Source organism: Polyodon spathula, chromosome 12 (genome assembly GCF_017654505.1).
Source record: "Polyodon spathula isolate WHYD16114869_AA chromosome 12, ASM1765450v1, whole genome shotgun sequence".
Lineage (NCBI taxonomy): Eukaryota > Metazoa > Chordata > Actinopteri > Acipenseriformes > Polyodontidae > Polyodon > Polyodon spathula.
This window is the reverse complement of record NC_054545.1, coordinates 28754711-28782233: the sequence shown is the minus strand read 5'-3', so window position 1 is coordinate 28782233 and position 27523 is coordinate 28754711. Positions and strand designations below refer to the sequence as shown.

The following is a 27523-nucleotide window of genomic DNA, read 5'->3' as shown; positions in this document are numbered from 1 at the left end:
TTATTATGTGAATATGGTGTGGAAAGGTCCATTGCCTTGGCTTCAACCCCTATCCACAAATATCAGGTACCGACTAATAGCATTGAATTGAACAAGATAGCCTGCATTCTGTCAGGGACGGGGACGGGGGGACTTTATAACGGTCTGTGAATAAATCCAGAGGTCTCCAATTGACTCTTGTACTTGTCAATTGTACAGAGGGGCGGGATTTAAAGAGGCTGTGACGCCACTGAGATGAAAAGGGAAAAAACTTGTGTCCAATATGGCGTCGTAGAACAGTGCGTCCATTGGAAAACAATAGCGAACGATGGGAGGGAGAGTTTGTTTGGATTTTCAAATATTTTGGTATCTATAGTTATTTGTTTAATGTTAATTCAGGGCTGGGAATTTTAGTGGATCTATTTATTTATTTATTTATTTATTTTTTTTAGGGGGGGGGGGGTGCTTTTTTTTGGTAATTCGTCTTTTTTATTTTTAACATGCATGTTTTTTGTTTGTGTATATCCATGAAGTTGTCCAAAGAAGATACTTTATCAGCAGCAACTACTAAGTAAAAAAAGTAATTTTCGTATTGTTGTTTTTTCTTTTTCTTTTTTTTTTTTAATCAACGGTTGTCGTCTGTGCCTGGGTTTTAAATCGGTCTGTGAATTTTCATTGTGTATTTGGGTGAAGCGCCAGGCAGTGTTTTGAATCTTTACTGTATCGAACGGGACAGGGTAACAAAAGTGAGTTTAACTTTTTTTTTTTTCCCCAGAAAACATGTACTGTTATTAGTCGATGTAATTTTCAGCGTTTTTTTTTTTGTTTTTTTTGTTTTGGAAGCCAAGATCGGCGTTAGTTGTTAAAAGCAAGCAAGCAAGCAAACAAACAAACAAACAAAAAAAAAGAACACCATGATTTTACTATGTTGGACTGCAGTGTGTATAACTTGTGAGAAGTTTCTGTGCAGCTGAAAACAAATACAATTCCCATGGCTTTCAATTTATTTTACTTAACCGGAAACTAATTATTAGTTTGACTGTCGGTGAGTTTTAAAATGTTCCTTTGATTAGATTTAAGGTAGGTGTTTTTGTTTCTTTTTAACTTAAAAAAACAAACAAACAAAAAAAAAAACTTCATAGTTGATCGGCTGAAGCTAGTTTAGAAATTACGTGATTGAGCAGCTGAATATGTGAAACTTTGTTGCAGTCGTATCAAGACATACTCCAGGTCAATAAGAGAAGGTACAGTGATTTGCATCAGGGTCCCAGCAGCAGCTGTCACGATTTTACTCCCACTATTTCGTTTTATTCTGAAAGTATGATTTTTCTGTAGGACGTATTTTCAAGTCTCTGTCTTGCATAAACACTTGCTATAATTGTCTGTGTTAAGTATTTCAAGCGATATTAAGAAGACTGGCTTGTTAAATTAAAAACTACACTTTAATAGTTGGAATCGTTTCTGCAAAACCATGTAGACTGAACAGAACGCATTGAGTTATGGCGTGCAGTATCCATTGTGAATGTGGTTTAGCAGAAACGTGGGAAGGCTCTGCCAGTGATAGTTTGTTATGGTTTTGTTAGAATAATTATCAATTGAAACACACTATCTTTCTAGCCTGACGCCACTTAAACCCGAGCTCTTAGTCGGAACTGATTATTTACATGCCCATTGATGATGGCGGATTTTGTTGTGCCGCGACACAGCGCGGTGATGGAGAGGCTCAGGCGGCGGATCGAGCTTTGCCGGCGGCATCACAGCGGTTGCGAGAGCCGCTACGACAACACGGCTATGGAGCGGCTAGAGATGGAAAGGCAGCACACCTTTGCCCTGCACCAGCGCTGTCTCCAGACCAAAGCCAAGCGGGGCAACAAGCACAAGCAGCCACAGCCTGCACCCGATCAGACTGCACTGAGGGGGGCTGGCACTGGAGGCAGCAACTCTGACGTACCAGATAGTGGAGCTACCGAGCAGAGCAGGAACAGCACCCTGATTGCGGTAAGCAGTACGCAACATTTCATATTTGACACATTACATGTATATTCTCATTAAAGAATTCACTACGTGAAACTGAAATTGTAAAGCGGGAATGTATTAGCTGCCACAATAAGTGTTTTGATTCACTGTGGGAGATACTGATGCCGTGCCTACAGTCTCCAGTGCCAGTTATTGCTTCAGCTTTTGGCACAGATTTGATTAGGTACTGTACGCAAATAAAAATAATAGCAATTAAACTCAGTACCACCTGCTACAAAACAAGAATCATTACAAATGGATATCCACAGTTTCATGTTTATAGATTAGTCCGCTGACTATTTGACTGCAGTAGTAACACTGGGTTTCTTTTTTTTGTTGTTGTTGTTTTGTGTTATGTTAAAACCGTTTGAATAACACACTGAGTACTTACCTACCAGTAATTGTTAGCCACACATTTTCTTGTATTGCAGTGTCAAGTAGTGTACTACACAAGGAAGTACTTATTGTCTTGTGGATCACAGCTGTAGAGTTTAGGGCTATCATTTTACCACTTAATACCATTGGGGATTTCAAACTGTTGATCTTAGGGTGTAGACTGTTATACTGTTCTGCAACCATACAAAGACGTCTTATTAGAGTTTCAAAGGTTATTTCAGTAGAAGTCAAGAAATTGTGTAGTCGCTAATTAAAGGGAAGGGAATAGGTACAGTAGACACTATAAAAATACTGTGTCATGTAAATAAGTTTCAGCTAGTGCCTTCCTCTCCATTAAGACCACTCTTACCAGCTTCCTGTTTGGAGATCTAAGGATCTGTTGGGACCAGCCCTCTATTTCGATAGTTTTACTCTGGTAATATTAAAGTGATTACACTGTAGTTCATGGATTTCCAGGAAGTGAATTATTAAATATGATACCTGTGTATTAAGTAAAAAGTGTCGAGTCTGCCTGTACTTCATAAGGAATTGTAATTAAACACAAATATCAGCAATTCTCAATCTAACTCATTGTGACCTACTTGCTGTATCTCCGGGACTGACTGATTTTTAAAAAAAATTAAACTTTGCATGAACAGTTCATGTAATAAGTCATTGAACCTATACTGAGCATCAAAATAAACTTAGCACTTATATGTGGCTACAGTTCACTAGATGGCAAACTGTTTTAGAGCAGGTGCAGTGACTTTATATTGTGCTGATTAACAGTTGACATCACGAAGCTGCTGCTGGAAAAAATCTTTTTGTGACTCTTAGTTTGTAGCCGGTCATTGACAGAGTGTGTCTGGTTGTACCGTCTCGCTAGGTTTAAAATTGCTGGCTGTGAGCACGCAAGATGGTGAGCCAAAGTACACTGCCCTAGTCCAGCCTCCAACATGTCGATTTGCATGAATGCGCTGTTGTCTTGACAGATGTGGCATATTATTATTATTATTTTTTTTCCCTCTGGTTCTTTATTGGTTTTATTCAAGCTTGCAATTCAACAGCTGAAATCTCTCTATATCAGTGTCCAATCAACTGTAACTAATTAGGTGATTAAGTGCATATGCTTCATAGTCACTCAAATGTGTCATGGTCAAGGATGAATGATTGAGTGATTTAAAATTAAACGTGTGTGTGTGTGTATGTATGTATGTATGTATGTGTGTGTGTGTATATATATATATATATATATATATATATATATATATATATATATATATATATATATATATAAATATAAATTAATAAATAAATAAAAAAATAAATAAAATTGATTATATTGATCAATCTGAAACGGTCGTCGGTTAACAGCTCATTATAGCTTTGTTAAATGGAGGTAGAGTGGAAAAAAATAAACTAAACAATTAAATACGCAATTAATTTATCTTGCTTCTGGAAAGCAATCGGAACAGTAGCTTAGGTCTGAGGGTTTCAGCATAGAAGAATGCAGTGCTTTGCCATCTTTGCCGTCTTTTGATTTTTTGTTCTTTATGTGCTTGACTGGCAATATGATATTTAGTGGTATTAACTCATACATAATCAATCAAATGACAGCAAAACTTGCAGAATAGTATCCGACTGTCATCATAGATAATCAGAAAATGTTTTAGCAGTCTCTTGCTGAACATTAGATATTTTCTTCCTTGGTGCAGCCATCATGTTGCGTTTCAGCAGAGAGGCGTGAGTGAAGTCGCATGATGAATTAACTAAACTTGGCTGGGTGTAGTGCAAAAAAACTAAATATGGAAAACTGGAGTTGCAAGGAGAAATTCCATTCCCAACATGCCTGACTTCATTTCCCAATGCTTAATTCTGTGATTCTGCAATCACAGAAAATCAGTAGCCCTACTGAGAGCTGCTGTTCTATGTTGTACTTAACAAAAGGGGCTACAGTAGGTCTTTTCTAGTCGGCAGATTGACCATATTCCATAGAGCTCAGTCTAGTGCAGCTGATAGTAGTAATAGAACAATGTCCATTGTTTTAACCAGGATAATAAGGCTGAAAAACCGAACCGAAGAACAATTGTTGTGGTTGCGGATGTTTGCTTGTTCAATTGTTAGTGAGATACTTATTAGATGAAGGCACAAGTTGTAATATGTGTGTACCTCACTTTTATTTTACCATGAGAACAGTGGTTTAAACTGGAAAATGATGTCAAAAGAGCTCCGCAAATACAGAAATATCTCCCAAATGACCCTGGCACCAGAAAAGGAATGTTCCCTAGGCTGAGGGAACCAGTTGATTTACATGAAAGTAGTGTTACGATGCACTTCTACCTTGACAGTTCTATTGTACATTTAATATAAAACTTACTAGAGGATGATTACAGTTCATATGTATATGGAGTCATTGGATGGGTCAGGGATTTTGAGCAAAGAATGTTTGGGAACCCCAGCTCTAGACAGCCTGCAAACTCAAACAGCTTTACATGCAGTGAATCATTTTTAGTGGGATGTGATTTAAAAGCAGATGACAGCTAGGTTTGTTACTGGAGACGATGCTACCGTATCAATGTTTTGACTCCTTGTACTGGATCAAGGGATGGACACTGGCTGAAGAGTGCCATTAGCATCCAAAATCGGTACCATGTATTGAGCAGTCAAAGGGTATTGACAGACAGTTGGGGTTGTGCCCAGATGTAGGTACAACAGCTGTATCTCTACCTGCAGTTTCATATAGTTTAGATTATTGGAATGCCATACTGTTGATAGTGAAGTGATTTCAGATACAGTTTTAACCAAAAAGATTTTGGTCATACATAATCGGTCAAATTACAGTAACTTGGCCTACTGTACCAGATAGGCTTGTGTTGTTACAGTAACATGTTGGTGTTTGATGGTTATTTTGGTGCTCACACCATCAGTTAAACTTTTGGGGTTACTTACTCACTATGATCTGGCAAAATTTGCAAAATAGGATTATCCTGACTTTGCAGTTTGGTGCTGATGCAACACATTATGAATTTCAGCCAGGACACAGCGTGTTGGTGTGAATGCATGCTAATGTCTTTATTAAAGGCTTGCTCCTTTTTGACACTCGCCAACATGCATTGACAGTCAATGTAATGAATGGTTTCCAAGTAAACAATGCTAGGTATTTTACAGAGTGTACAAGATACTTTGAGTTGGAAAGGAGTCATTTCTTAACTCTGGACTGTAGTTCAATGTAAAACATCTACTGTTGTCTTTCTGTGAATGGATGGAGTAACGGCAACATTTGCACTGACCATTAAAAGTACAACCAGGTATCCTTGGTTTGAATTATTTACAGGTTATTGAATAAACAAAGTAACTTGACTTAGATTGATCTGATGTCAGTACTTGATGGCTAGTTGTAAATAATGTTAAACTATTGTAATATTGGAATGTATTCTATTGTTTTGATCAGATTACAATATTTACAGTAAGATTTTGTAAATATTATTTGTTAGAATTAAACAGATGTAGGATATTTAGGTTGCTATATGATAGGTGTTTTATTCTGAATACACTACAGCAAAAATGATTTGCTTGTTTGCGCAATATTATGCTACTGTTGCTTTAATTGGAAGAGATATGCACTGTGATGTTGGTGCCATTGAGTTCTGTATTTTAATTCGGTAAACAAAAGGAAAAATTTGTGCCTAAGGAAATAAGGTACAGAGTGAAGAAATCTCTTCTTGGACATTGTTCACTATGTGAACCTGGCTAAACTTTACCGGCTTACACTGTTATGCTGTCTGCGTGTGCACACGCATTTGCCTTTTATTCTTGGTAGCGTAAGGGACAGAGTTCGGGTATTTGAATACACAAAAATGTTGCACCCTTTGTATTCCAATAGAAAACTATTCAAAGTTTCCATCCTTAATCCTAATAATAAACACTATTAAAACAATATTCATAATACAAAATAATAAGTCCTACTTAGAGCGTTGTCGCTTGTGTATCCTCTCCCAAGTCAGCGCCAGTCTTGCTGAGTGATATATACCAGAGAGTCCTGGAAACATTGTGAATGGCATTTTTGGCCTGAACACATCGAATCCCAAATCAGAAAGTTAGACAATTCATTTGCGTATCTGGTTATTCATTGGTACACCTTACTGTGGGACTGGATATGATGTAAACAAAATGTTGAATTTACAACAAATAAAGCTGCTGTTTGATCTGCAAGTTTGGGAAACTGATGCCAAACAAGGCTAAATGTTACTTTTTTCTCTCTTTTGTAATGAAGCATCCACTGTAAATGTTTGTCTTGGGTTTTTTTTTCATAATTACATTGTTTATGATTTATTGATTTCGGCGCTTTCCTTTTGGCTTATTGGTTGCTTAGTTGTAGAAAACCCGAATTGCTGCGGGAACGAGTACCAACACACCACTTCGGTACGTAGTCTCAGATTCTGACTAAAACAAATATGACGCGCAGTGGGAAAGTTAGGATTAGTTCGTAGTTATGTTTTTAAAAAAATGGTTTAAATTAATTTTCAGCTTTTTGAAACAGTGGCCCACTTTCCTGGATTCATGAAACGTTAGCCATATGCATATATATATATATATATATATATATATATGTGTGTATATATATATATGTGTATATATATATATATATATATATATATATATATATATATATATATATATATAATATAGACTAGTTAGTAGATGTAACCGGCCCATTCGGGCCTGTGGTGCTTCGTAACTACCGGCCAAACTGCGCACTCTACCAGCCCTGGGCCACCGGGCCACAGTTAATGTTGAACCCTGATATATACTAAATGTAATGCAGACCTTTAAGAAAGTTTTATTACTTTTTTGCACTGATTTGTGTGAGCTGGGGATGGCTTGTCATTCTAGTTAGACTGCTTAAAAAAAAAAAAAAAAAAAACTAAAATCAGTTGGAGCCAGGAAATGAGTTGAGCCACAGTAAGGCGGATTCTCTTCAGATTGCTAGTTAGTCTGCAAGCTGCTGTCTGCAAGCTTTGATGATTCAGACAGTGATTTTCTGTTAAACTGGTTTTTCACAATTTATTTGTATGTTCATGAACAGCATACTTGATTCATTTGCACACCTACAACTTCATATATTTTGTTATGCAAGTCTTTAAAGTACAAGGATGCAGTCACATATTAATTAAATGTGTTCTCTTTATGCAAACCTGTGGGGGTTGAAACAAAACTACCTACAACATCCAACCACACAGACAAAGGTAATTGAACAAGTTATTAAATAGTTCAGCAAGCCAGTGGCCAATTAATGATCAGTTTACCCAGCCAGGTCCAGATATTTTTTTTTTTTTCCAATCTGGGTTTGTGGTAGTCAAACTTTTTTTAAAGATTTTTTTTTTTCAGGTTACTGTACCACCAGCAGATTTCTAGAGAAGGGGTTCTTGCACAAGAGGTCTGTACTATGGGAAATGGTTTAATTGACTCCATTGGAAAATGATTAAAGGAAGTGTGCTACAGTGATTCTGGAGATTAGACAGTATAGTTTTGCCATCTGTAAACCTAACCCTATTTCTTTACTAACTTTCACTAAATGTAAAGCATAGTATTTAGTTAAATTCAGCCATTTCTTGCAGTCTGTCTTTACTGTATTGGAGGAGGAATTCGGCACACTTACTCGCTTTTGCTTTGCTTTCTTGTTGGCGGCCCCCTGTCTATACGCATGGTAATTTGTTTCAAGTGGTTTAGGTCACATGGTTTGAGGCGGGTGGGGGGTGTTGGACTGAAGGGGAGTGTAGAGGAGCAAACTCATTTTTCTGGTTTGAAGCCTTGTAAGTTGGTGTGCTTGCTGAGGTTGCAGTGATGAGTCAGCCCTTTTCTCTTCCAAACAACCACCCAAAGGAGAGATCAAAAGTTCTGCAGTTGCAGATCAATTAATCCATTAAGGATGTTCTCTGCATGCTTACTTCTCACACTGACACAGTTAGCTATAGTAAAGGCTTATTTTGGGGGTTTTGGTTGGGCTTTAGAAGAACACTTGCATCTTGAGGTACAATTTTACCCCTTGTCTGCCCCCCAAACAAGCTAGGTATACTTTCCTGTCTAAGGGGACAGGGCCTCAAAGACATTTTGTTGTTGGTTCATGGTTCCTTTTGTAAATGTGACCATTAAGGTGACAACTCTGACCTTTTGTACCGAATAACCTGGGAAGATGTTTCTGTAGTGTTTTCTGTTGCAGATGTGAGCCCTGCCTGTTTCTTAATGCATTATCCCTTCAGTGTTAATCATTGTTTTCAGTGATGACTCTTCCTATATCTTAAACTAGACAGATGTGCTGTAAAATCTTAAACCATATTAGAATTTATTTTTCTTTTTTTGGATTAAATTCCAACACCTGAGATTTCTTTTAACATTTTCAGGCATTTTGTTTAGTTTTGGAACTGTAGAACTGTATTGCAATTGTTGTGCTCACTACTATATTGCATCATGTTACTGCAAACTTGCTACTTTAGTTGTGTAAGGCTGGTGGCAAGTTTGCTGTATGGTACTGGAGAGCTACAGTACAGTAATGAGTATGATCACTATTGAGCTTGTATGCTAATTGTAGGGAGGATCTGTGAACTGTGGATGATGTGGCTTCAGGAGACTGCCTGCCGCCTTTGTGTTTGTATTTCACTGCCTCTGTCCCCATAAATCTGACAGCACTGGGATTCTGGTTTCTTGATCATGAAGAATTTGAATGCCAGCCAGCTAGCTTTCTGTGTGAAAGGAAGAGCACCAGCTGAGAGTATTGTCTACCGAAAGCATTGTGGGGTTGGATATGTTTGCTACAGCAGTAAATTCTGTTTCCTTGTTAGAAGTTTTTTGTATGTGTGTGTTTTTTTTTTTTTTTTGTTAGGATGTATTTGTGTGCTTTCTTGCTGTTTCTGTCTCAACGTTAACACGCATGGTAAGAACAGTTTTGGCTTGTTGGTATAACAGCTGCAGTATGTGTATTTGTGGAGTGCTTGTGTTGACATGCAGCAGCTATTACCAGTGAGGTTGTGGTCTATTCAATGTACACAATATGGAAAGAGAAACATTGATCATCTTTGTGTAGCTTTTAAAAACCCTGCTCAAGCCCCAATAAGTCATGCTTGCTCTTTATTTATGGCGGCTCAGACACTGACACTTGGCATTTCCTCTTTCAGTGTGCCAAAACACCTTCTCTTTGTATTCCTCCTTTCTGACTGATCATGTAAATAACGGAGGCTGATACCAATCCCTGTTTGAGCTTCTCTATCAGATTTGTAGTACGTTAAGTAGTGGGTGAACTTCAGTATGTTGAGACACTGTGAATATATGGTACATAGCAACATAAAATCAACGTGTTCCTGAAGGACAAGCATATCAATAGCCCAGAAATAACATTAACACTGAAAGAAAGGCCTAACATATGTTACCATTTGTAATATTATGCTGGAGGATCATGGTACTATTGCCTTAGGTCACATGGTCTATGTCAGTAAGGACCTTTTTATAGTCTGTTCTCTTAGTATTAGCACTGTGCTTGGGATCTTTTGCATGTCATGTTGTAGTGTGAAGTTTCACATGATGCTGTCAGTCTCTTAATTCTGTGGATTCAATACTGTACATGGGGCAGTGTTCTCACCAGGAATTTTTCACAGTGTGGTGGTGGGAGGAGCGGGGGGTGGGGCCAGGCAGGGAAAGAGCCAGGAAAAGTCATACACATGCTTACGCTTTGTGGAAGTAGTTGTCAGGATAATATTCTATGTCTGTGGTTGAAAGTAAGTAGATGCAGAGTCTGCGTCATAGGTTGACGTACTTCCTAGCATGTATGCCATTCCACTGAGAGGAAACTAGATTTTTGCCATAGTGTTTGTCAGACTGAGAAACCTGTTTTTACCTTTGGAAACATTAAAATGGCCAACAATTATGTGGATATAATTAGTGCTGTGTTTTATTCTTTCAAGAATAGCATAAATTAGGTTTTATAAACTTTTTTTTTTAATTCACAACTTTGTTAATCGTAGCCACTGCATAGTAGTAGTTTCTGCATGTGAGTTGTATTGTATTTGTAGTTCAAGTAATGTAGGTTACTTATTTATTAGGATGATTGGAGTTTTGCTTTTGTTATCGCTCCGATATATATGGTTATTGCACATATAAGACGTAACACACACTTGATCACACATGTGCTTGCAAGAATAAGTGGGAAAACCCGTTTGTCACTGTTGTTCCATAATTAAGATTGAATATCTCAACTGTTTGGAATACACATTACTTTTCTTCATCTGAACGATTTATTTATTAAACCCAGCTTGTTATGCTGCGTTCCCACTCGCCATATCGCCATGTGCGAAATGTTTTCCCTTGTGGCTGAACTATTTTTCAAGAAGTTCGCCACAGTGGCGAAGGCTTTTTAAAATGTACTTGTGTAAGACTGCTAGCACATTCAACGCGTGCTGCTAGATGAGTCCATACAGCCGGTTCAGTTTGATTTCATTTTGGCAAATGAAAGATCTTTAGCTTGATCATGTAACGCATGCACGCCACAGAGGCTCTAATAGAAACAATCAGCTGACGGCGCTGCTTGTAAATAACAAGCAAAAAAACCCACATGGCATCCAAACGGGGAGGGGATGATATAAAACAAATTATGCAAACCAATTACCAGAATCATGTTCCAAAAGATGCAGCCCAAGGAATACCAGGCACCCATGCACACAACTAAAATATGACACTGATACTTGTCACAGGGAGGTAAAGCAGTCGTGGTTTCAGACATGTCCTCTGGTCACAAAGGAACATTTTCAGATGGCCAGAAACACAGCTTCAGGATCACAGCTAAGTTTTTTAACCCCATTGTTTGCTGTCTCTTTAAAATGTGCTGAAATATATTTTGGAAATAACAAAGTGGATTCGAAGGAGGAATAATTTAATAAAGTAATACACATTTATTATTTTAAAAGATTAGTCTCACTATGATTTATTGAGTTTTAATCTCAGAATCGGTGCAATATTTTACTTTCTGTAGTCACAGATGAAAACATGGTAACTTTTTTTTAAACACAGTAGTGGCTGTACAATCCTACTAATTATTAATCACATTAGTACAATCTTGTGTAACTAGAGCTGTGGTTGTTGAGGGAGGCATTAATATTAACATACTAATAGCACTGTCCACTGGCACAATTTTGCTATACCGTTCAGTAGTGGGGAATAAAAAAAAACGCATCAGTCAAAATAATGTAAAGGATTATGCAGTACATGAATTTCTCAGCAAATATTCAGAGTTTAGGAAATCTGTAACGTTTTTTCACTTGGAACTAAGTTTGGCATTTATTAAATGGGGAATTGGAGTTATAGTGTAAATTTAAATATAATTGTGTATTGTAAATGGTAGGATCTGGCATTATATGGCAAATATCTGCATGCTTTCAGATAAAACACGTATTCTTGTCTTGCTAAAACAGTATGTTTATAACTTGTTTATAGTATTGTTAAGTGGCTAAAGTTTTTTCAGAGTGGCTAAAAAATGTTGTTACTTTAGCCACAGTGGCTAACTAAATGAAAGTCTTAGAATGAAACAATTAGTTGCCCTAAATATGGTTACAATTGACAAATGCTAGTGTTTTATACAGTAGTATAATGCAATTTTATGCAGGCCACCAGTTAAGCATGCAGTCTATGTCTATGATAACAACTGACAGGGCTGCACAGGATCAGAGGATGATTCAAAATCAGAGGCAGAGCCACAATAAATGTCTTGTTTAAATTTAAAAACAACTGTAAAATTGTGGGGATACTTGTATTGGAGTATTGTTTCAAAATTGTATAATGCAACAAATATATTAAGTGTTCTGAAGGTTTCTCACTGATATTTACCCTTTCTCAGTCAAAACGGCAAGTTTCTCAGTATTTAAAAAGCTTGGAGGGAATTCTGGTTACATACCAAACTGAATTAAATTACTCAATCTTAAATTAATACATAAAGCAAATTATTTCATTGTGGAATCCTCTAAATGTGAACTACAAGAATTTAGCGATGGAGTACGCCAGAGAAAAATCCCCCTCCCTCATCCCTGTCATTCTTTTCTTTTACTTTTTTGATTTCTTCTTCTGTGTCAGTCCAAATACACACAGTTGTTACTTAGTACTTTGCCTTTGATAGTGAGTTCAATTATTAAAGTTCCTGATTGCATCACTGGATAAACCTGGTTTCAACGAGTCTTCACACAGTGCTTAAGTTTCTATTTGGACTGCACTGTCATCAGAATCGCTTCGGCGAATATGTTAACGATGGGACAGGCACTCTAACTGGGCAAGACAAGTCTTCAGAATACCATTTCGGTGCAGTTTTTTTTTTTCACTCTGTCAATAAAAATAAAAAAATGATTTAAATCAACCATCCCTGCTATTTTCTTTTATTCATGCATAAAGTTGTCCATAAAAAAATAAAAAACTTTCATAATTACCACTGGAGGGAGCCAGAGTCCACCTGAAACTAAAAGTGAATCATTATGTGTACCAACTTGTATTGAGCAGACAATACAGTAGGAATTCATTTGTTTTGTTTCTGTACTTGCTTATGGGTTGTTTCCTTTAATGCTTTGTCCTCAATTTAATTATCTTCACGTATAATATATTTGTATCTCTCTCTTTTTAAAGCTCCAAGAAACAGTTAAGAGGAAGCTGGAGAATGCTGCATCTCCTCTGAATGGGGATCAAACAAATGGTTTTGCAGATGCATACTCTGCAAACAAGAAGCCCCGGCTGGATGATCCTCTGAACTCCAATGGGGTATCCAATGGTTTACCTCCCGTCTCCCCCTTGCACCAATTGGACACAAAGCACTCTGGTGGTAGGGAGAGGCTGATACCCAATGGTAACCACTCTTTGGGCCTGGACCGGCTCAACAACAAAAGCACTGTCAGCCTTCATGAGCCCGGGCTAGGTGAGACCCGGGAGTTGGATGATCGATTTCTTCTCAAAGAGTTCAAACAGGAGCCGGAGGATGATATTTTGCCATGTTTGCCGCCGGCCGGAAGCAACCTCATGCCTGACCTCAATTTGAACGAACAAGAGTGGAAGGAGCTCATCGAGGAGCTGAACCGCTCTGTACCAGATGAGGACATGCAGGACATTTTCAATGATGACTTCGGAGACCGGAAAGACCCTGATCCCATGACCCCAGCCGCACACACACTCTTGCCGCAGGATGCAGTCGGCATCAAGGCAGAGTTCTCCTTGGCAGTCACATCTTTAGACCAAGAGCAACGGACAGTGTCCCCTGAGGTGAGGCCCATGTCTTCTGGTCCTCCCCAACACCCCCCTTCCTTCAACAACACCACTAAAGCCTCTTCACCAGCGATGCCTAACTTGCAGCCTCCAAGTCAGTCCCAAAGGCAACTGCCACAGAATGTCTTGTTGCCTAAACCTTCCTCCAGCGAGCTCTCCTTAGCTCTGCAGCTTCAGCAGCTGGCAGCCCGGGAACAGCAGAGGGCTCAGCTCATGCAGAATCAACAGCAGCAGCAACAGGTCCAACAGCAGCAGCAACAACAAGCTCAGACATTCCATCAACCCAACCACCAGCCCAACTGGCCACAAGCTGTAACTTATGGCATGGAGAAGTCCACCAGCCCACCTGTTTACCAGCAGGACTTCTCCAACTCCAAGCAGATGATGCTGCCCAATGTGTTGAACAAGAATTCTCCCAAAGCGGCCGCTGCTGGATACCTCCAAACCTCCCCGAACCCCAATGTGATGGCCCACCCGCCCACAAGCTTGAACCAAAACTCTGTCAACAGCCAGGCGTCAATGTTAAACTACAGGAACACAAAACCTCTATCCCACTATGAGTTGGACCATGGGCCAAGAGTGACTCAGCCGCCTCAGAACAAAGCTGCCATGCTGGCTTATTTGCAGCAGCAGCAGCAAAGGCAACAGCAGTTGGCTCATCTCACAGAGGAACAGAAACAGATGATCAAACAAAAAGCTGGGCTGCCGTACCGACCTACTGTGCCCCAAACTCAGGTAAGATTCATCTTTCTCTTGCTTTGCTCATCCAGTGACATTTGCACAGAAGTATAGTGTACCTATGTTTGTGGGATGTGGTTCAATTTACTAAATATGCCTTATGTTTTATGTTTAATTTCAACATTACAGTATAAGCTGTCATCTGATTTTAATTGGTTCCAGTGGTCCATCGGATATGTAAAAATATTGTCTCGGAGGGAGTTGTTGTACTACATTGTAGTTGCTTTATTAACATCGGGGAATTATAAATCAACTGATACATCAGTCTAAAACTCAAGTACTACACTTGTACCATACAATGAGAATCGGTGCAAATTATTGCAAAACAAAGCATTGTAATGTAGCATTTCGCAATTTATGAACCAGCATTCTCTAAACAGTTCTTACCATGCGTGTTAATCCTGAGACAAACGAGAAGAAAGCACACACAAACGGCATGGCTTTTTAATGTTACAGTAATGATATGAACCGCTTGTTTTTCTTTTAATGTTGTTTTGTTTGTTTTTTTAAATCTGCAACTGAATCCATTCTGTCCTCCTAGAGAAATTTCCTATTCTAGACCCATAATAACTTGTGCATTGATCAGTTTCCATCAATACCGTTCAGTTGGTAGCAGCGAGTGTAAATGACGCCAGAGGACCATCGGTTAATGGAGGATATTGTATCTTACAGGGTCAGGCATGACAGACTCTACTGTTTAATCTTTAATAATGCTAGTGGTCATGGCAGGTTAGCCATTTGTAGTTTTTTTTTTTTTTTTTTTTTTTTTTTTGTAGGACATTATGCTGTATGTTAGGAATTTAACAAACACTGTCTTTCTCACATACCTAAACCACAAGTATGTGAGAAAGCTTTTCATATAAAAAGCATTGGTACCAAGCAGTATATCAGTAAGTTACGATGTATTTTTTATGATGACTCTCAGAGCTGTGACCATTTAAGCGACCTTTTGTAAATGAATCAGCAGGAACAATGTGTACTGTAGTCACTAGATGGCAGTATTTTTTTTTTTTTTAATTTTTTTTTAAAATGCAACCAGTATTCCCTGTTAGGCTAAAATGCACACATTTTTCACAGTAACTGGCAGCAACCTTCGGTTTACTAACTTTCGCAAGATATATCAGCATCAACATCATGTTAGTATCAAAAATCAGTGGCGGCTGGTGGCCAAAATTTTTGGGGGTCCTCAGCTATAGCTGATGGGGTGGAGTCTGTGGGTGTTGCGTCCAGGGGGCTGACCTCTGTGGAAGGTGCACTGTCTAGTGGATCTGTTTCTTGCGAGAAGCGATACAAAAAGTTTGCTCTGCAATGTCTTATTGTGGCAAACTTTTCAATTACTTTATTATTAGTCAGGAATGTCAGTCATGTCTTTTTCAAGGGATAACATGGCTAAAGCATTTAATCATTCAGTTTTCATACTGTTTCTCAAGGTTTTTTTTTAATTTTTTTTCAGTTTCAGTGTTGAAGTTCTGCCTCTCCTGTAGTCAATGGAGTGGTAATAACTATCTTCAGTAGTTTTGTAATCTCCGGAAATGTTTCGTCCAAGTTGTTGTATATCTTCAGTTCAAGCATACGTAATGCATTTTCAGCACTTTTAAAATCTTTAGTTTCATACACTGTTTGTAAATCAATGCATAAAGAGCTCTTTCCAAGCATTGGATATGCTTGAACTGTTTCTTCTAGTACACTGTCTGGGAAAGCTACCTGATACTCATCAAAATGGTCACTCTGCAGCAACAAGGTGCTTTCTGAAGGCAAGCCGTTCCTTTGCGTGAGAGATTTGTTTTCACATTGGTGGCAGGTTCTCAGGGAGGCTGGATTCTAGTGTTCCAACAGATGCTCTGATGTCCTGAATGCTTTCAACAAATTGGATGACCGCTGCATTAGCATCAACAGATGTGATTTCTTACCTGTAGTTTCTCATAAAAAATATCCACTTTCAACATTATCTTTTGGAACAAGTACAGGAACTCTGTCATTGAGACTGGCAAAAACCATTTGCTTCTCTAACTGTGATGCTGTCAGTCTCCTGATTTTTTTGGAAACGCTCCAGCAGATGTTCACGAAGTTCAAACACATTGTCCTTTCCGCTCGACTGCGGAAATTCCACCTGGTTTGTGGAGCAGTTGGAAGTCTTTTCTTTACGACTTCATCCAAAACAGCAGTTTTCTTTGGAGAGTGAGAGAAAAATGTTGAAAAACCAAGGGTCTGAAAAAATTTGAGCCTCTGAAACCTGACTTGCTGCTTGACCCATTTTTAGATTTAGTTGATGGGCATAGCAATGGCCACCAGTCTCTCCACGCATTAAACTAGCTCCATCATAGCTCTGTGCAATTATTTTAGCTTTTTCACTTTCTTCTGTGAATATGGCATCTAGCTGTTGCATAATGACAGTGGAAATAGCTTCAGCATTTCTGTGTTTCACTTCAGTGAGCCCAAAATAAACGCTCAACATGTCCATTTTGGGAACAATGTACCTAAAAACTAGTACACTTTGGGAAATATTTGTAATGTCACTGGTTTCATCCACTTGAGTAGCAACATAATCTGTCTGTTTCAGTTATTTCACAATATTTTCCCTGCAAACTTCTAACATGCAGCCTAAATGTTTATTTTGAAAAGTCTTTGAGGTGCCTTTAAAGACTGTGGCCATCTTAAAGTGTGTTTCCATGGCCTGGTCAGTCTGAAACAAAATCGACCAGTCCAAGAAACACACCAGGATTAGATGATCATGGTGTTTCATCATGACCTCGTAGGGCCAATTCAAAAGCTCCACAGAACTTTCTGCACTCAGTGATGCGTGTAAGTATGTGTTGGTTTTTAGACACTTCATTGTGCTTCTTTATGGTGTTTCGGTAAGCACTGTTAAGTTGGACAGCAATATTAACTCTACCTAACATACCTAGATGCATTTCACATGTTTTATGAACTATAGAAACCTCATGCTTCTTTGATTTTGGAGAAGACAGATGTTGCAGGTCTGTAACTCCAGTTCTTGACCATGCTGCACCAGTTTCACCCCGAGCCTTAGCAAAAAGGAGACGAGGAAAGCAAAACAGTGCATTGTGGCTTTCACTTACAGAACCGCATGGCCTCGGCTTATACGAGGACTCGTTAAATGTTCGAGTGTGTTTTCGTCCTCTCTCACTGTTCACCTGCACTCATTTTATGGGAGGTCTGCTGGGTCTCAACCTTTTTGATTTGGAGTTTCTGCACTTTCTTCAGTGTAGCAACATTATTTGCTAACAGAAATTCTACTGTATTCATGTTTTCTTAGAGTATTAATCTCTCTCTCGCTCGCTCTCTCTCTCTTATATATAAATTACACACACACACACCCAAACATGAAATGTACTCAAGTTTAAGGTGTCCAAATTCAGGAAAACTTGGCAAAAATGTAATCGGCACATTTGTCAAATACACATTTAAGTGTATAGTAATTGAAGGAGACATACCATGCACATATTTTTTTTTTTTTTTGCGAGTTCATCATGTGACTCCTGAAACTCAACATGGCGGCTGCACCAACGGAAAAAAATGCAATGTTTCAGTAAGACAGAGCTAAAAGAAATCTGATTATCTATGAGGATGGTACGATAGTATTAAAGTTTTGCTGTAATTCGTGTTTTCATGTACGAGTCAATATATTAAATATAATAATGCCAGTCCAGTAAACACGTAGAGAATAAAAAAGCAAATACAATGTCAACAATGCAAAGCACTGCATCTAATGAAGCTATAATTAGTCATTTTAAACCATGGCCGTTTCTTAATTGAATTATATCTTCTGACAATGAAGAAATGAGCTCAAAACTATTTTTCTAGCTGTACAATCCTTAAAGGAAATGATCACTTCATTGTGTAAAGGATGTAGTCACTTCGCTACACAAAGACACTTCACTGGTTTCATAAAGACATTCTGTCTGGAGACAAGCCTCTTTTTAAATCTTGCAAATAATTGCTGCAGAATTAGGAAAGAAACAATTGAGAGGATTAATTATGCGTTTACATTAAACGTGGCGCTATTTAAATTGCAATTTGGTAATAGATAGCGGTGAACCTGTTTTTAGAGCAACGAGTCAGTCAACATATGCCTTTTATCAGTGTTTCATATTTTATCTTGGTTATTGTAATGCCAGTAAAGTGCTAAACTTAATTTGGAGTACTGTACATAGGATTACTCACAGGACATTACTGGACAGTGACTAAACTTTCATATTTTTTATTGTAAATACCAGCAATAAGCTAAACCAGGTATTTTTAAAACTCCTTTATTTGTACACTGAACTACTGTGTTAGTGGAAAACTGTAAATATGATTCTCACAACTGTGCTGGACATTTGATTTTCTGAACTGTTGTAATATAATTCTTTGATAAATTGTATAATGCAACAAAAATATTTTTAAAAAGGTTAATGTGAGGCTGAAGGTTTCTCACTGATAATTTACCCTTTCTCAGTCAAAATGGCAAGTTTCTCAGTAACTAAAAAGCTTAGAGGGAATGCTCAATGCAACTGTAGTTTTATTCCAGTATTTCAGTACATGAATTCTAAACATGAAGTTGGTTGCTTTCCAGCCACCCCTCTTTCTCTGGTCAGTGTTGGTATCTGCCTTCAGGTGGGCTGGATCAAAGTGAATGGCTGTTTTGTCACCACACAGGGTTATTTAAATATTTGTTTTCTGTAACCTCTTGCGAGAGAGGATTAATCAACACGCCCTTTTAACAAGCAGTCAGATCATGCAAGTCAGTTTTCAGGCAAACAATATTAAAGATTGTATCTTGAGTGAAATCTTTTAACACAGTGCTGCTGCTTTTGTGTTAATTTGTTTAAATATTCTTTGGAGAAGTTCTCTGCTTTGTGTGAATTGGTAAACCTTAAAGAAAATGTAATATGCGTGATTTACCTTTATCAAAGAAAATTGGCCGCAATGGTAGCGATTTTCCCTTTTCTACTCGCATTTCCTAGCTACCTGATGACACACTTCCTTAGCAGTTTGGCTACATTGAGTATGAGATACAAAACTGGAGCAGATGGATTCGCTCAGCCACTTGAGCAAGGCTTTGAAACACCCTGTTTTTGTTACTGTGGGCAGCTTTAGCTGGGAGCACCAGGGAGTGGAAAAGGGGCATTCTACAGCTAATCTTATGTTGCAATCGGTTCTCGGCTCTACTGCATTTCTGTTTTTTTTTTTTTTTTTTTTTTTTTTTTAATCATATTTCATTATTTCTGAACTACTTGTCCATCTGTTATTGTACTGGGACAAGGAACAATAATAATTCAATTTTAATGTTATTTATCGAATATTTCTGCAGGATCAAAACTCTGTGCAGACTGTCGCCCAGGTTCCAGGCGCTGTCCTAACTGCAGGCATGGGACTCCAGCCACCAGCTACTGCCTTAGCAGGGAAACATGGCAATGTCGCCTATCTTAATAACCAGCAACAAGCAGCAGTTCAGCAGCAGCAACACATGCAACTTATGGAAAAACAGAAACAATTCTTAATAGGAAAAAGACAGCAGCTAATGGCAGAACAAGTAAGGATTTTGTTTACTTTTCTCGTTCCCAGTGTCGTAACCTGAGGGTTAAATGTTATCAGTCCAGCCCGTAAAAGTACTCATTAGTAAGATTTGCTTTATAGATTTTTATTGTTTTGTTTTATTGGCCGCTGCCCTTTTTTTCCTGTAATTCATACCTTGTTGGCAAATGGTCAACATAGCCTGCCTCTTTTAATTTTTTTTTCTTAAATGGTTTTGTTTGTGTGCTTCAGGAAAAGCAGCGTCATCAACAAGAGCAGCAGCTCCAGAGGCACCTCACACGGCCTCCTCCCCAGTACCAGGACCAACAGCAAAACCCCTACCAGCAGCAGCAGGTCAACCACTTTCAAGGCACAGGCAAGCTACAACATCTGTGTTCTGTCACATGTAGAGGTCCATTCTTATAGTCTCGGAATCCTTAATAAAAATATTTAAACAAATGGGGGGGGGGGGGTTACTACTTTAAACACAATGAAAGGGAAATAAATACCACATTTATTCAAAGTGTTACCACAATACCAGTGATTTGAATGAGTGAACAATGGACTAACTTTGTTTGTCAGTAATAGGAAGAAAGTGTCTTTGTTAGCAATACCAAAATGAGGCCTGTTTTACATCCAAGGGGAAGAAAGTGCCAGAGAAGTAATTAAAATGAGGAAGTTGTAAAAATTGTAATTGCTGCATGTTACTGTAGATTTCAAAGGCAGAGTAACATTTAGTAATTCAGTTGTTTAATTGGTGTAAAGAGAGGAGTGTTGGGAAGATTTTTATGTGTTGCTTTTTAAAGGAGGATCCTTGCCAATAAGTTTAAATGTTATATTTGTGCTGAAAATGCATGTACTTCAAATATGCCTTCCCTTTTTATGTAAATCCAATCTGTTCCTTGTAGCGTCTTCTCAAGGTTTGGTCAACATGGGTAACCTGGCTGCTCAGAGTGCCAGCAACCAGCGGATGTTCTCCCAGAGTCAGGGCATGATGCAGATGGGTGGAGGGCAAGCAGGTGGCCCCTCCTCTGCTGCCCCCACAGCAAGCCAACCTGAATTGGACATGCCTGCTTACAACAGCATGGATAATGCCCAGCCGGTAATGTATAATAACATGGGTGCTGCCAACCAGTTACACCCTCACACAGCCCAGCAGAGTGCCATGAGTGGTGCCCAGTTGCAGCCCGTGAGAATGGGCCAAAGCAGCACTGTGCCAGCAGGCTACAGACAGAACTTAATAGGCAGTTCTGGCTTAATGACACAGCAGCTGAACAAGGGACCCACTAATCAAGCACTTATCAAGCAGCAGCAAATGGCAAGGATGCCCAATGCTATGGGTGCCCAAGCTCAGACTTGGCAGCAACAGAGTGTGCAGAGTATGAACAACCAAACACCAGGGGGAGCAAACAGCGGTCTTGGAGTATTTAATAACACTGGATTTCACATGCAGCCACAGCCCCCAGAAATGGCCACTCAGCAGTTTAGCCAAGCTGGCCTTGGTGTCAATCGGCCAATGGCTGCAATGAACTCTGCTCTTGCTGGGCAGATGATTCCAACTTTGGCACAGCAAAGGACCAACCAGCCTCCTCCTCAACAGCAGCAACCACAGCAACCAGTTGCATCTGGAATGAATCAGCCAGACCTGACCTGTTTTGGTCAAGCTCAAAACCCTCAAATGGTTAACCGGGCTAATCTTCACTGTAGTCAGGGTTACCAAGTAAGGCCAGCCAATCAGGAACTGCCGTTTATTTACAGCGCTCAGTCGGGCAGCTTACAGAGTTTGCCTGGGGAAAGCGACTTGATGGACTCATTAATGAAAAACAGGACTACAGAGGAGTGGATGAATGATTTGGATGAGTTATTAAGAACTCAACACTGAGTGGAAGAAGAGAGAAACTTCTAGTTTTGTAAAAATCTTTTAAACAAAAAAACAAAACAATTAAGGACCAAAAACCTGTGGTTTTCAGGGCTTGAAATGACAATGATTAAATTACTACTGATTTTGTGGGTCGGTATTAACCACTGATTCCATGATGTATGCAGGGATGAACATGTTTCCAATATATAGATATATTACTATTCTTCAATGTAGTAGTTCATGTGGGCTATAATGCATTAATTGTAACACTTTGTATATGACTATAAGGCAGAGTATCTGAGTTGGTGTTAAAGCCCATGAACAAAATGGCTGGCAGGCCCAGTGTGTGGAGCCAAAATCTGGGATTGAAAAGATCCTCAGCTAAGTCCAGCTCTATTTAAACCTGTATATGCTTGTTTAGGGTCCCCCACCCTTTTAAGTAAGAATGTCAGATGCCCTGGTATCTCTTTTAAAAATAAGTTATCACTGCAAAGGGGTAATGTAGGTAATCTTGTTAAGAATTGCAGTAGCATGTCTGATTTCACTGTGTACTGGGGGCAAATAACTGTTTCTTTTGGGCTCTGGAGTTAATGCGGTCTACATTTTAATGCTGGATTGTCACATGGCAATGAAAATAAGATGAGTATTTAAGAGAATACTCTCAATTAAAACCTCTGCAATGACCTCACTATTTTGCAAAAGCCCGTCAAATAGGTTACAGCACATTTTACACTGTTAAAATACTTAAGATGTCATCTTATTTGGAGCCATTTTGTTTTCTAAAAATTGGGTGGGGGGATTTGTTTATTTTTATTTAATAGAAATGTTATTAAGATCAAAACAAATTATGACTTCCAGGATATTTCTCTTAATTTTGAAAATAGAAAGTTTAGTTTGAAAATTAAATGGGGTGAAAGATGCACACTCTGCTTTAAAGAAATACTAAAAGAAATCTAATAAATTCAGTGACACATGTTTCAACATTGAAGACCTTGAGAGATTCACTGTATTCATTTGAATGCATTTAGTTTCTTTTAGAATTTCTGAAGGTAGCGTGGTTGCGTTTTTAATGGTTCTGGATTCACGCTATACCTCCTTGGGTATTTACGGAATGAGATTGCAACACAAATGTATTATGGTAACAAAAAAATGAACTACCACAAATGTATTGTAATCATGAACAAAACTATAATTATTTTTTGGCAATCATGTTTAAATGAACAAATTTGCTTTTTGTGTCCACAGTATTTCCGATCATAATTCATCATTAACAAATGACATAACGCAGCCTTCGGGATATTGTAATGTATTTTAACTAGGACCTGGAAACTAACTGTTAATGCCCTGAAACTATGTTTGCTTTTCATGCAAAACATTGTAGTTAATTTACTCATGGTTGCAGGATAACTCGCACTTTTCCACAGTAAGTTTGTGAAGCTGTATTTTATTAGTAACTGTGCTGAAGTATCCATTTGGTTGAAGCTGCAGGGTATGCCGCTATTGAAAGAGGGTCATAAAATAAATACACCAGTCAGGAATTTTAAGTGCAATTGAGAAATTCACAAACTTGTTTTTGTCTGCGCGAAGCTATTGCACTATTCAGGTGTCATCTTTAGTTTTAAAGTTAAAGAATTTCAGGACTCAAATCAACAACTTTAAACTATTACTTATTAAATTATGAACACACAATTCCTTTTAGTTATGACTAAACTAGACTAAGTATTTTGTTCATCCTTGTATATGTCATGGCTTTTTTCCTTTTGTATGTTTAATATACAGGGTTGTTAGAAAGTGGTATGGTGCGTTGATGTGGCAAACTTACTTTTTAATCACCCTGTGTATATATGTATTTTTATTTTGTAAGTATGTATTCCCTCATGGCCAGGGAAAAAATAGATCCTATTTTTATATGTACATTGTTCAGATGTTTTTGTAAGTATTTTATACTTTTAATAACTAGAGGATATCTGTAAAAGAAATGGTTAAATACAGTCATTTAGAATAGTAGAGTGCGTTTGTGTGATTTTTTTTTTTTTTTTAAATGAGGTCTTAGTTTCTATTATTATTTGCAAGTGTCATACCATGTTGGTCAAGTTGTTCCCGAAGAAACCAATACACAGTGGTGCAAAGGCAGGTGGCCCAGTGAGCACACTTAATAATTTATCCTGAATATACTGCACTAATCAACTCCATGAAGAACATATATCATTGTCTGCATTTTTTTTCTAGGTTTCACTATGTGCCAGGGAATGGGGGTCAAAAGTCAGTAAAATTTAGTTTTCTAAGAAAATGATTAGTTATGTTCATAGTAAGACATCATAACTAGAGACTGGAGGTTGTTGTCCAGTGGTTTAAAGAAAAAGTCATGTAACTAGCAGGTTTCCGGTTCAATTCACCGCTCAGCCGCTGACTCATTGTGTGACCCTGAGCAAGTCACTTAACCTCCTTGTGCTCTGTCTTTGGGCCGAGACGTTGTTTTATAAGTGACTATATAGCTGATGCATAGTTCACACACCCTATTTGCTGTAAGTTGCCTTGGAAAAGGTTTCTGCGAAATAAAGAAATAATATCTACATTCACTAGACCACTACTTTCTTGTCCTAAACGACGGTAGTTGAAAAATATAACCAATTTGTGTAGCCTAACTGTTTTCTTTCTAATGTAATATATTATTTCTAATACATGGAGGAACCAATGTGTCTGCACATAAGAATGTGATGCACTATATTTACATTTTTTTTATGAATTTAATGCTTGTGAAAAGTGCAAGTCATGTCTTATCCTTCTCAGTGAGGTGCAGCAGAGATTAATATAACCAGTCATAACTGCTGCTGGAACTCTGTGCTCTGGGATGAAGCTAGATTTGGTTACTATGCCCCTGATGCTTAACGCTACCTTGAGATTTTTTTTTATTTGTATTAATTTGACACCACCTTCCAATGAATTGATCTGAAACAAACTATTACACACACGCCTGCTGTTTTACACACAGCGTCTATTCCCTCTGTCAACAACTCCCTGCCCTTTTGATACTACTCTGCCTTTTCTGGTAACAGAGCAAACAGAAAAGTACCTTTGTCTCAGGTGAGTACATCATATCCAGGAAGATCATTCGTAGTATGTAGAGTCTAATTGTTGGAGGGTCCCCTTGTGCAGTCTTGTAGCTTTTAGTTAGTTATCAATTAATGAATTGCATATTCATAAAAATTATTCCAGTTAAATCTGTAAAGGGGGGATGTTTTTATTTTACATTGAAAACCCATTAATTCAAGTCAACAATCAAAACAAGCATATTTTATGTAGGAAGTTGAGGAGTTTTCAGTGTTTAGAATGTAAACCATATTTCTGTCTTGTTTGAATTCCGCATTTAAAGGCACATCCCTGCATACCTCTAGATATCACTGACACATATCTAAGAAACATATTTAAGAATTAGATTTCAACAGTGTGTAGTTCACAGGAGAAGCAACGTTATTTGAAGTATTGAGAATGTCAATGTTGTTTCCAGGCTTCAATTTCCACTCATTTCCAAGACAATTGTTCAGAAGAGGGCCAACCTGGCACAAAAACAAACTAACAGTAGGTAGATTGAAGTGCAGAAGAACTTTTTAGCCGCGTCATCCTTGATCTAACATTGAAAAAATACTTTAGTAATGGAAACTGTTCTCATGAATGCATTTCAGAATGCCTTGATTGATATGCTCTGTCAGCAGAAATAATTTAGATTTGAAAAAGTTTGGATAAATTGTGAATTTTGTATTTTAAATGGTAGCACAGTAGCCACTTCAATCCAAGTTTGTATGCCGGCACATCAGTTTGAGAAAGGAATGAAAGTTGATGAACAAAATGCTACCAAGACAAAACCATAATAATGAGCAATGTTTTCATTGTCTTATACTAGAAGATTGATTTCCCCAGACTCTATAAGGCTGCATAAATGATCATCACGTTTACACAAAAAAATTGAACAATACAGAACCCTCTCAAAGCATCAGCCCATGCAACATGTAAACATGTTCTCAGAGGTTTGAATATCAGCAAAGTCGAGATCTGGGATGACATTTAAAGGAAATAGTTTCTATCAGCAGTTGTTTCCCTTGAAATGATAACCTCTGCAGTTTGCTGTCACACCACTGGCTCTCGTGTGTAAAGAAATGCTTCCGACATTGAACTGAGTGACTCCGTTTTGTTAGTAAAGGTGTAGTCTGTGCATCAGTGTTTTTGCTGTTCATGTTACTGTCTATTGGTGTAATTATTATAATTGGATCTACTTTAAGAATGGGTTCTTGGTGAAGGGCAATTCTTTTGAAGACCTTTGTCACTGAATGTATTAGTTATCTGCTAGAATCAACCTGCTTAGGTATCATTTAATAACAGAAAACATTGGTATTTACCCAGTTATTACAATGTCACTAGTTATTTATGTACTGTAACTTTAAACTCTACCAATAATGTGTTAGATACATTAGGATGTTGTTCAGTATTGCAGATTGCTCCTCTAGTGTGTGTCTGTCTATATAAAATAATCTATATCTGCAGTGTACAAAATTGAAGGCATATGAAAGAAAAGGTTTTTAAAGTTTAAAAGATTAAAAAATCCTTTTTTCAGGCCGTTTCGGGCAAAAGCGTTTCAGCTGTTTAAAAAGTAATCACACTAGTAAACTTGCAATTAACATACTTTATTTTTTTAAACTTTTTGTAAACAGAGAGGAACTAATACTTGGAGGGGCACGTTGGAGACTTCGTTTTGTAAATGTAAATAAAAGTACACAGGAAGTAAAGTGTGTGTTTTTAAGGTTACATATTTGGTGTAATGCAGTGAAGCTGATTAAGTTGATTTTATATGCCAGCACTACAATTCTTTACAAATAGACTGGTTTTGCATTAAAACAAATGTTTTATTACTACGATAGATGTATCTACAATGCAAAGCCATGTATTGTCTTTCGTTAGAATATGAAGCTTCATCATAGACATTTTACAAAACGGCAACTGATGGCTCTGTCCATATTATTAACTGTCTCGTTTACTAAAATGAATACATGCTGTGTAAGAACTAACTAGAATACTATCTGCTCTCTATGGCAACGTCAGCTTTAAAAATCATTTAACCAACACGTTTCTGAACCCCATACAAACATATAATCATGAGAACGGCTTGTATGATAAAAATAATAATAATAATAATAATAATTTGAATAGTTGAAATACTTACTTGAATAGCATGTTTCATAAACATTGTGTTTTACCCTCCCTGTACATCAAACTGTTTGGTACGTTTTATTACTCGTTTGTCTCCATCAGTCGAAGTCAAATCGCTTACTTGCTCGGCTCAAGACATGCTTTTTTTGGTGCAGGGTATCATTTTTAAAACGTTTATTTTAAGCATGCTTGTATTTGCTAGCTTGGGTGGATGAAGACAGCTGGGCAGTGTTGAATACAGTTCTGTTTAAGTATGAATGAAAGCACTGTATGTAAACATGTATGAATGAAAGTAAATAATTTCAGCTGACATTTCATACCAAGGCTTCATTCTTTTTTTCACGTGTTTTCCTTAACAACTATATGTAATGTCCATTTTTATAAGCAAAATGGAAAGTAAAATATCACTAAATTGTATTTTCTTCCTTCTAGTGCTGTCTAGGCTTGTACATAAACTACAGTAGCCTACGTGTTATATTTATTCATATTTGAGAGAAAACAAACACGAACAAACAAAAAAACATTCTACACAAATTACCTGGTTTCAGATTA

At 37.9% G+C, this 27523-nt stretch overlaps 1 protein-coding gene across 4 annotated transcripts; it reads left to right on the top strand.

The window, feature by feature from the left end:
- Positions 1-149: 149 nt before the first annotated feature.
- LOC121324731 (mastermind-like protein 1) lies at positions 150-24331 on the top strand. 4 transcript variants are annotated; one of them, XM_041266880.1, is made up of 6 exons: positions 150-345; positions 1597-1977; positions 13024-14388; positions 19706-19927; positions 20161-20284; positions 20817-24331. In XM_041266880.1, exons 2-6 carry the CDS (start codon positions 1654-1656, stop codon positions 21788-21790), a joined length of 3009 nt encoding a protein of 1002 aa, XP_041122814.1. In that variant the 5' UTR covers positions 150-345; positions 1597-1653; the 3' UTR covers positions 21791-24331. The 4 variants fall into 4 exon arrangements, with proteins under 4 accessions (XP_041122814.1, XP_041122815.1, XP_041122812.1 ...); XM_041266881.1 differs by having other exon boundaries at positions 150-725; positions 1686-1977; XM_041266878.1 differs by having other exon boundaries at positions 150-725.
- Positions 24332-27523: the final 3192 nt, after the last annotated feature.

Bases quoted from the DNA above. Each gene is read 5' to 3' on its own strand.
- LOC121324731 (XM_041266880.1), top strand. From the start codon at position 1,654: ATGATGGCGGATTTTGTTGTGCCGCGACACAGCGCGGTGATGGAGAGG. The intron at 1,978-13,023 runs GTAAGCAGTACG...CTCTTTTTAAAG, and splicing joins GGAACAGCACCCTGATTGCG to CTCCAAGAAACAGTTAAGAG. The intron at 20,285-20,816 runs GCAAGCTACAAC...TGTTCCTTGTAG, and splicing joins CAACCACTTTCAAGGCACAG to CGTCTTCTCAAGGTTTGGTC.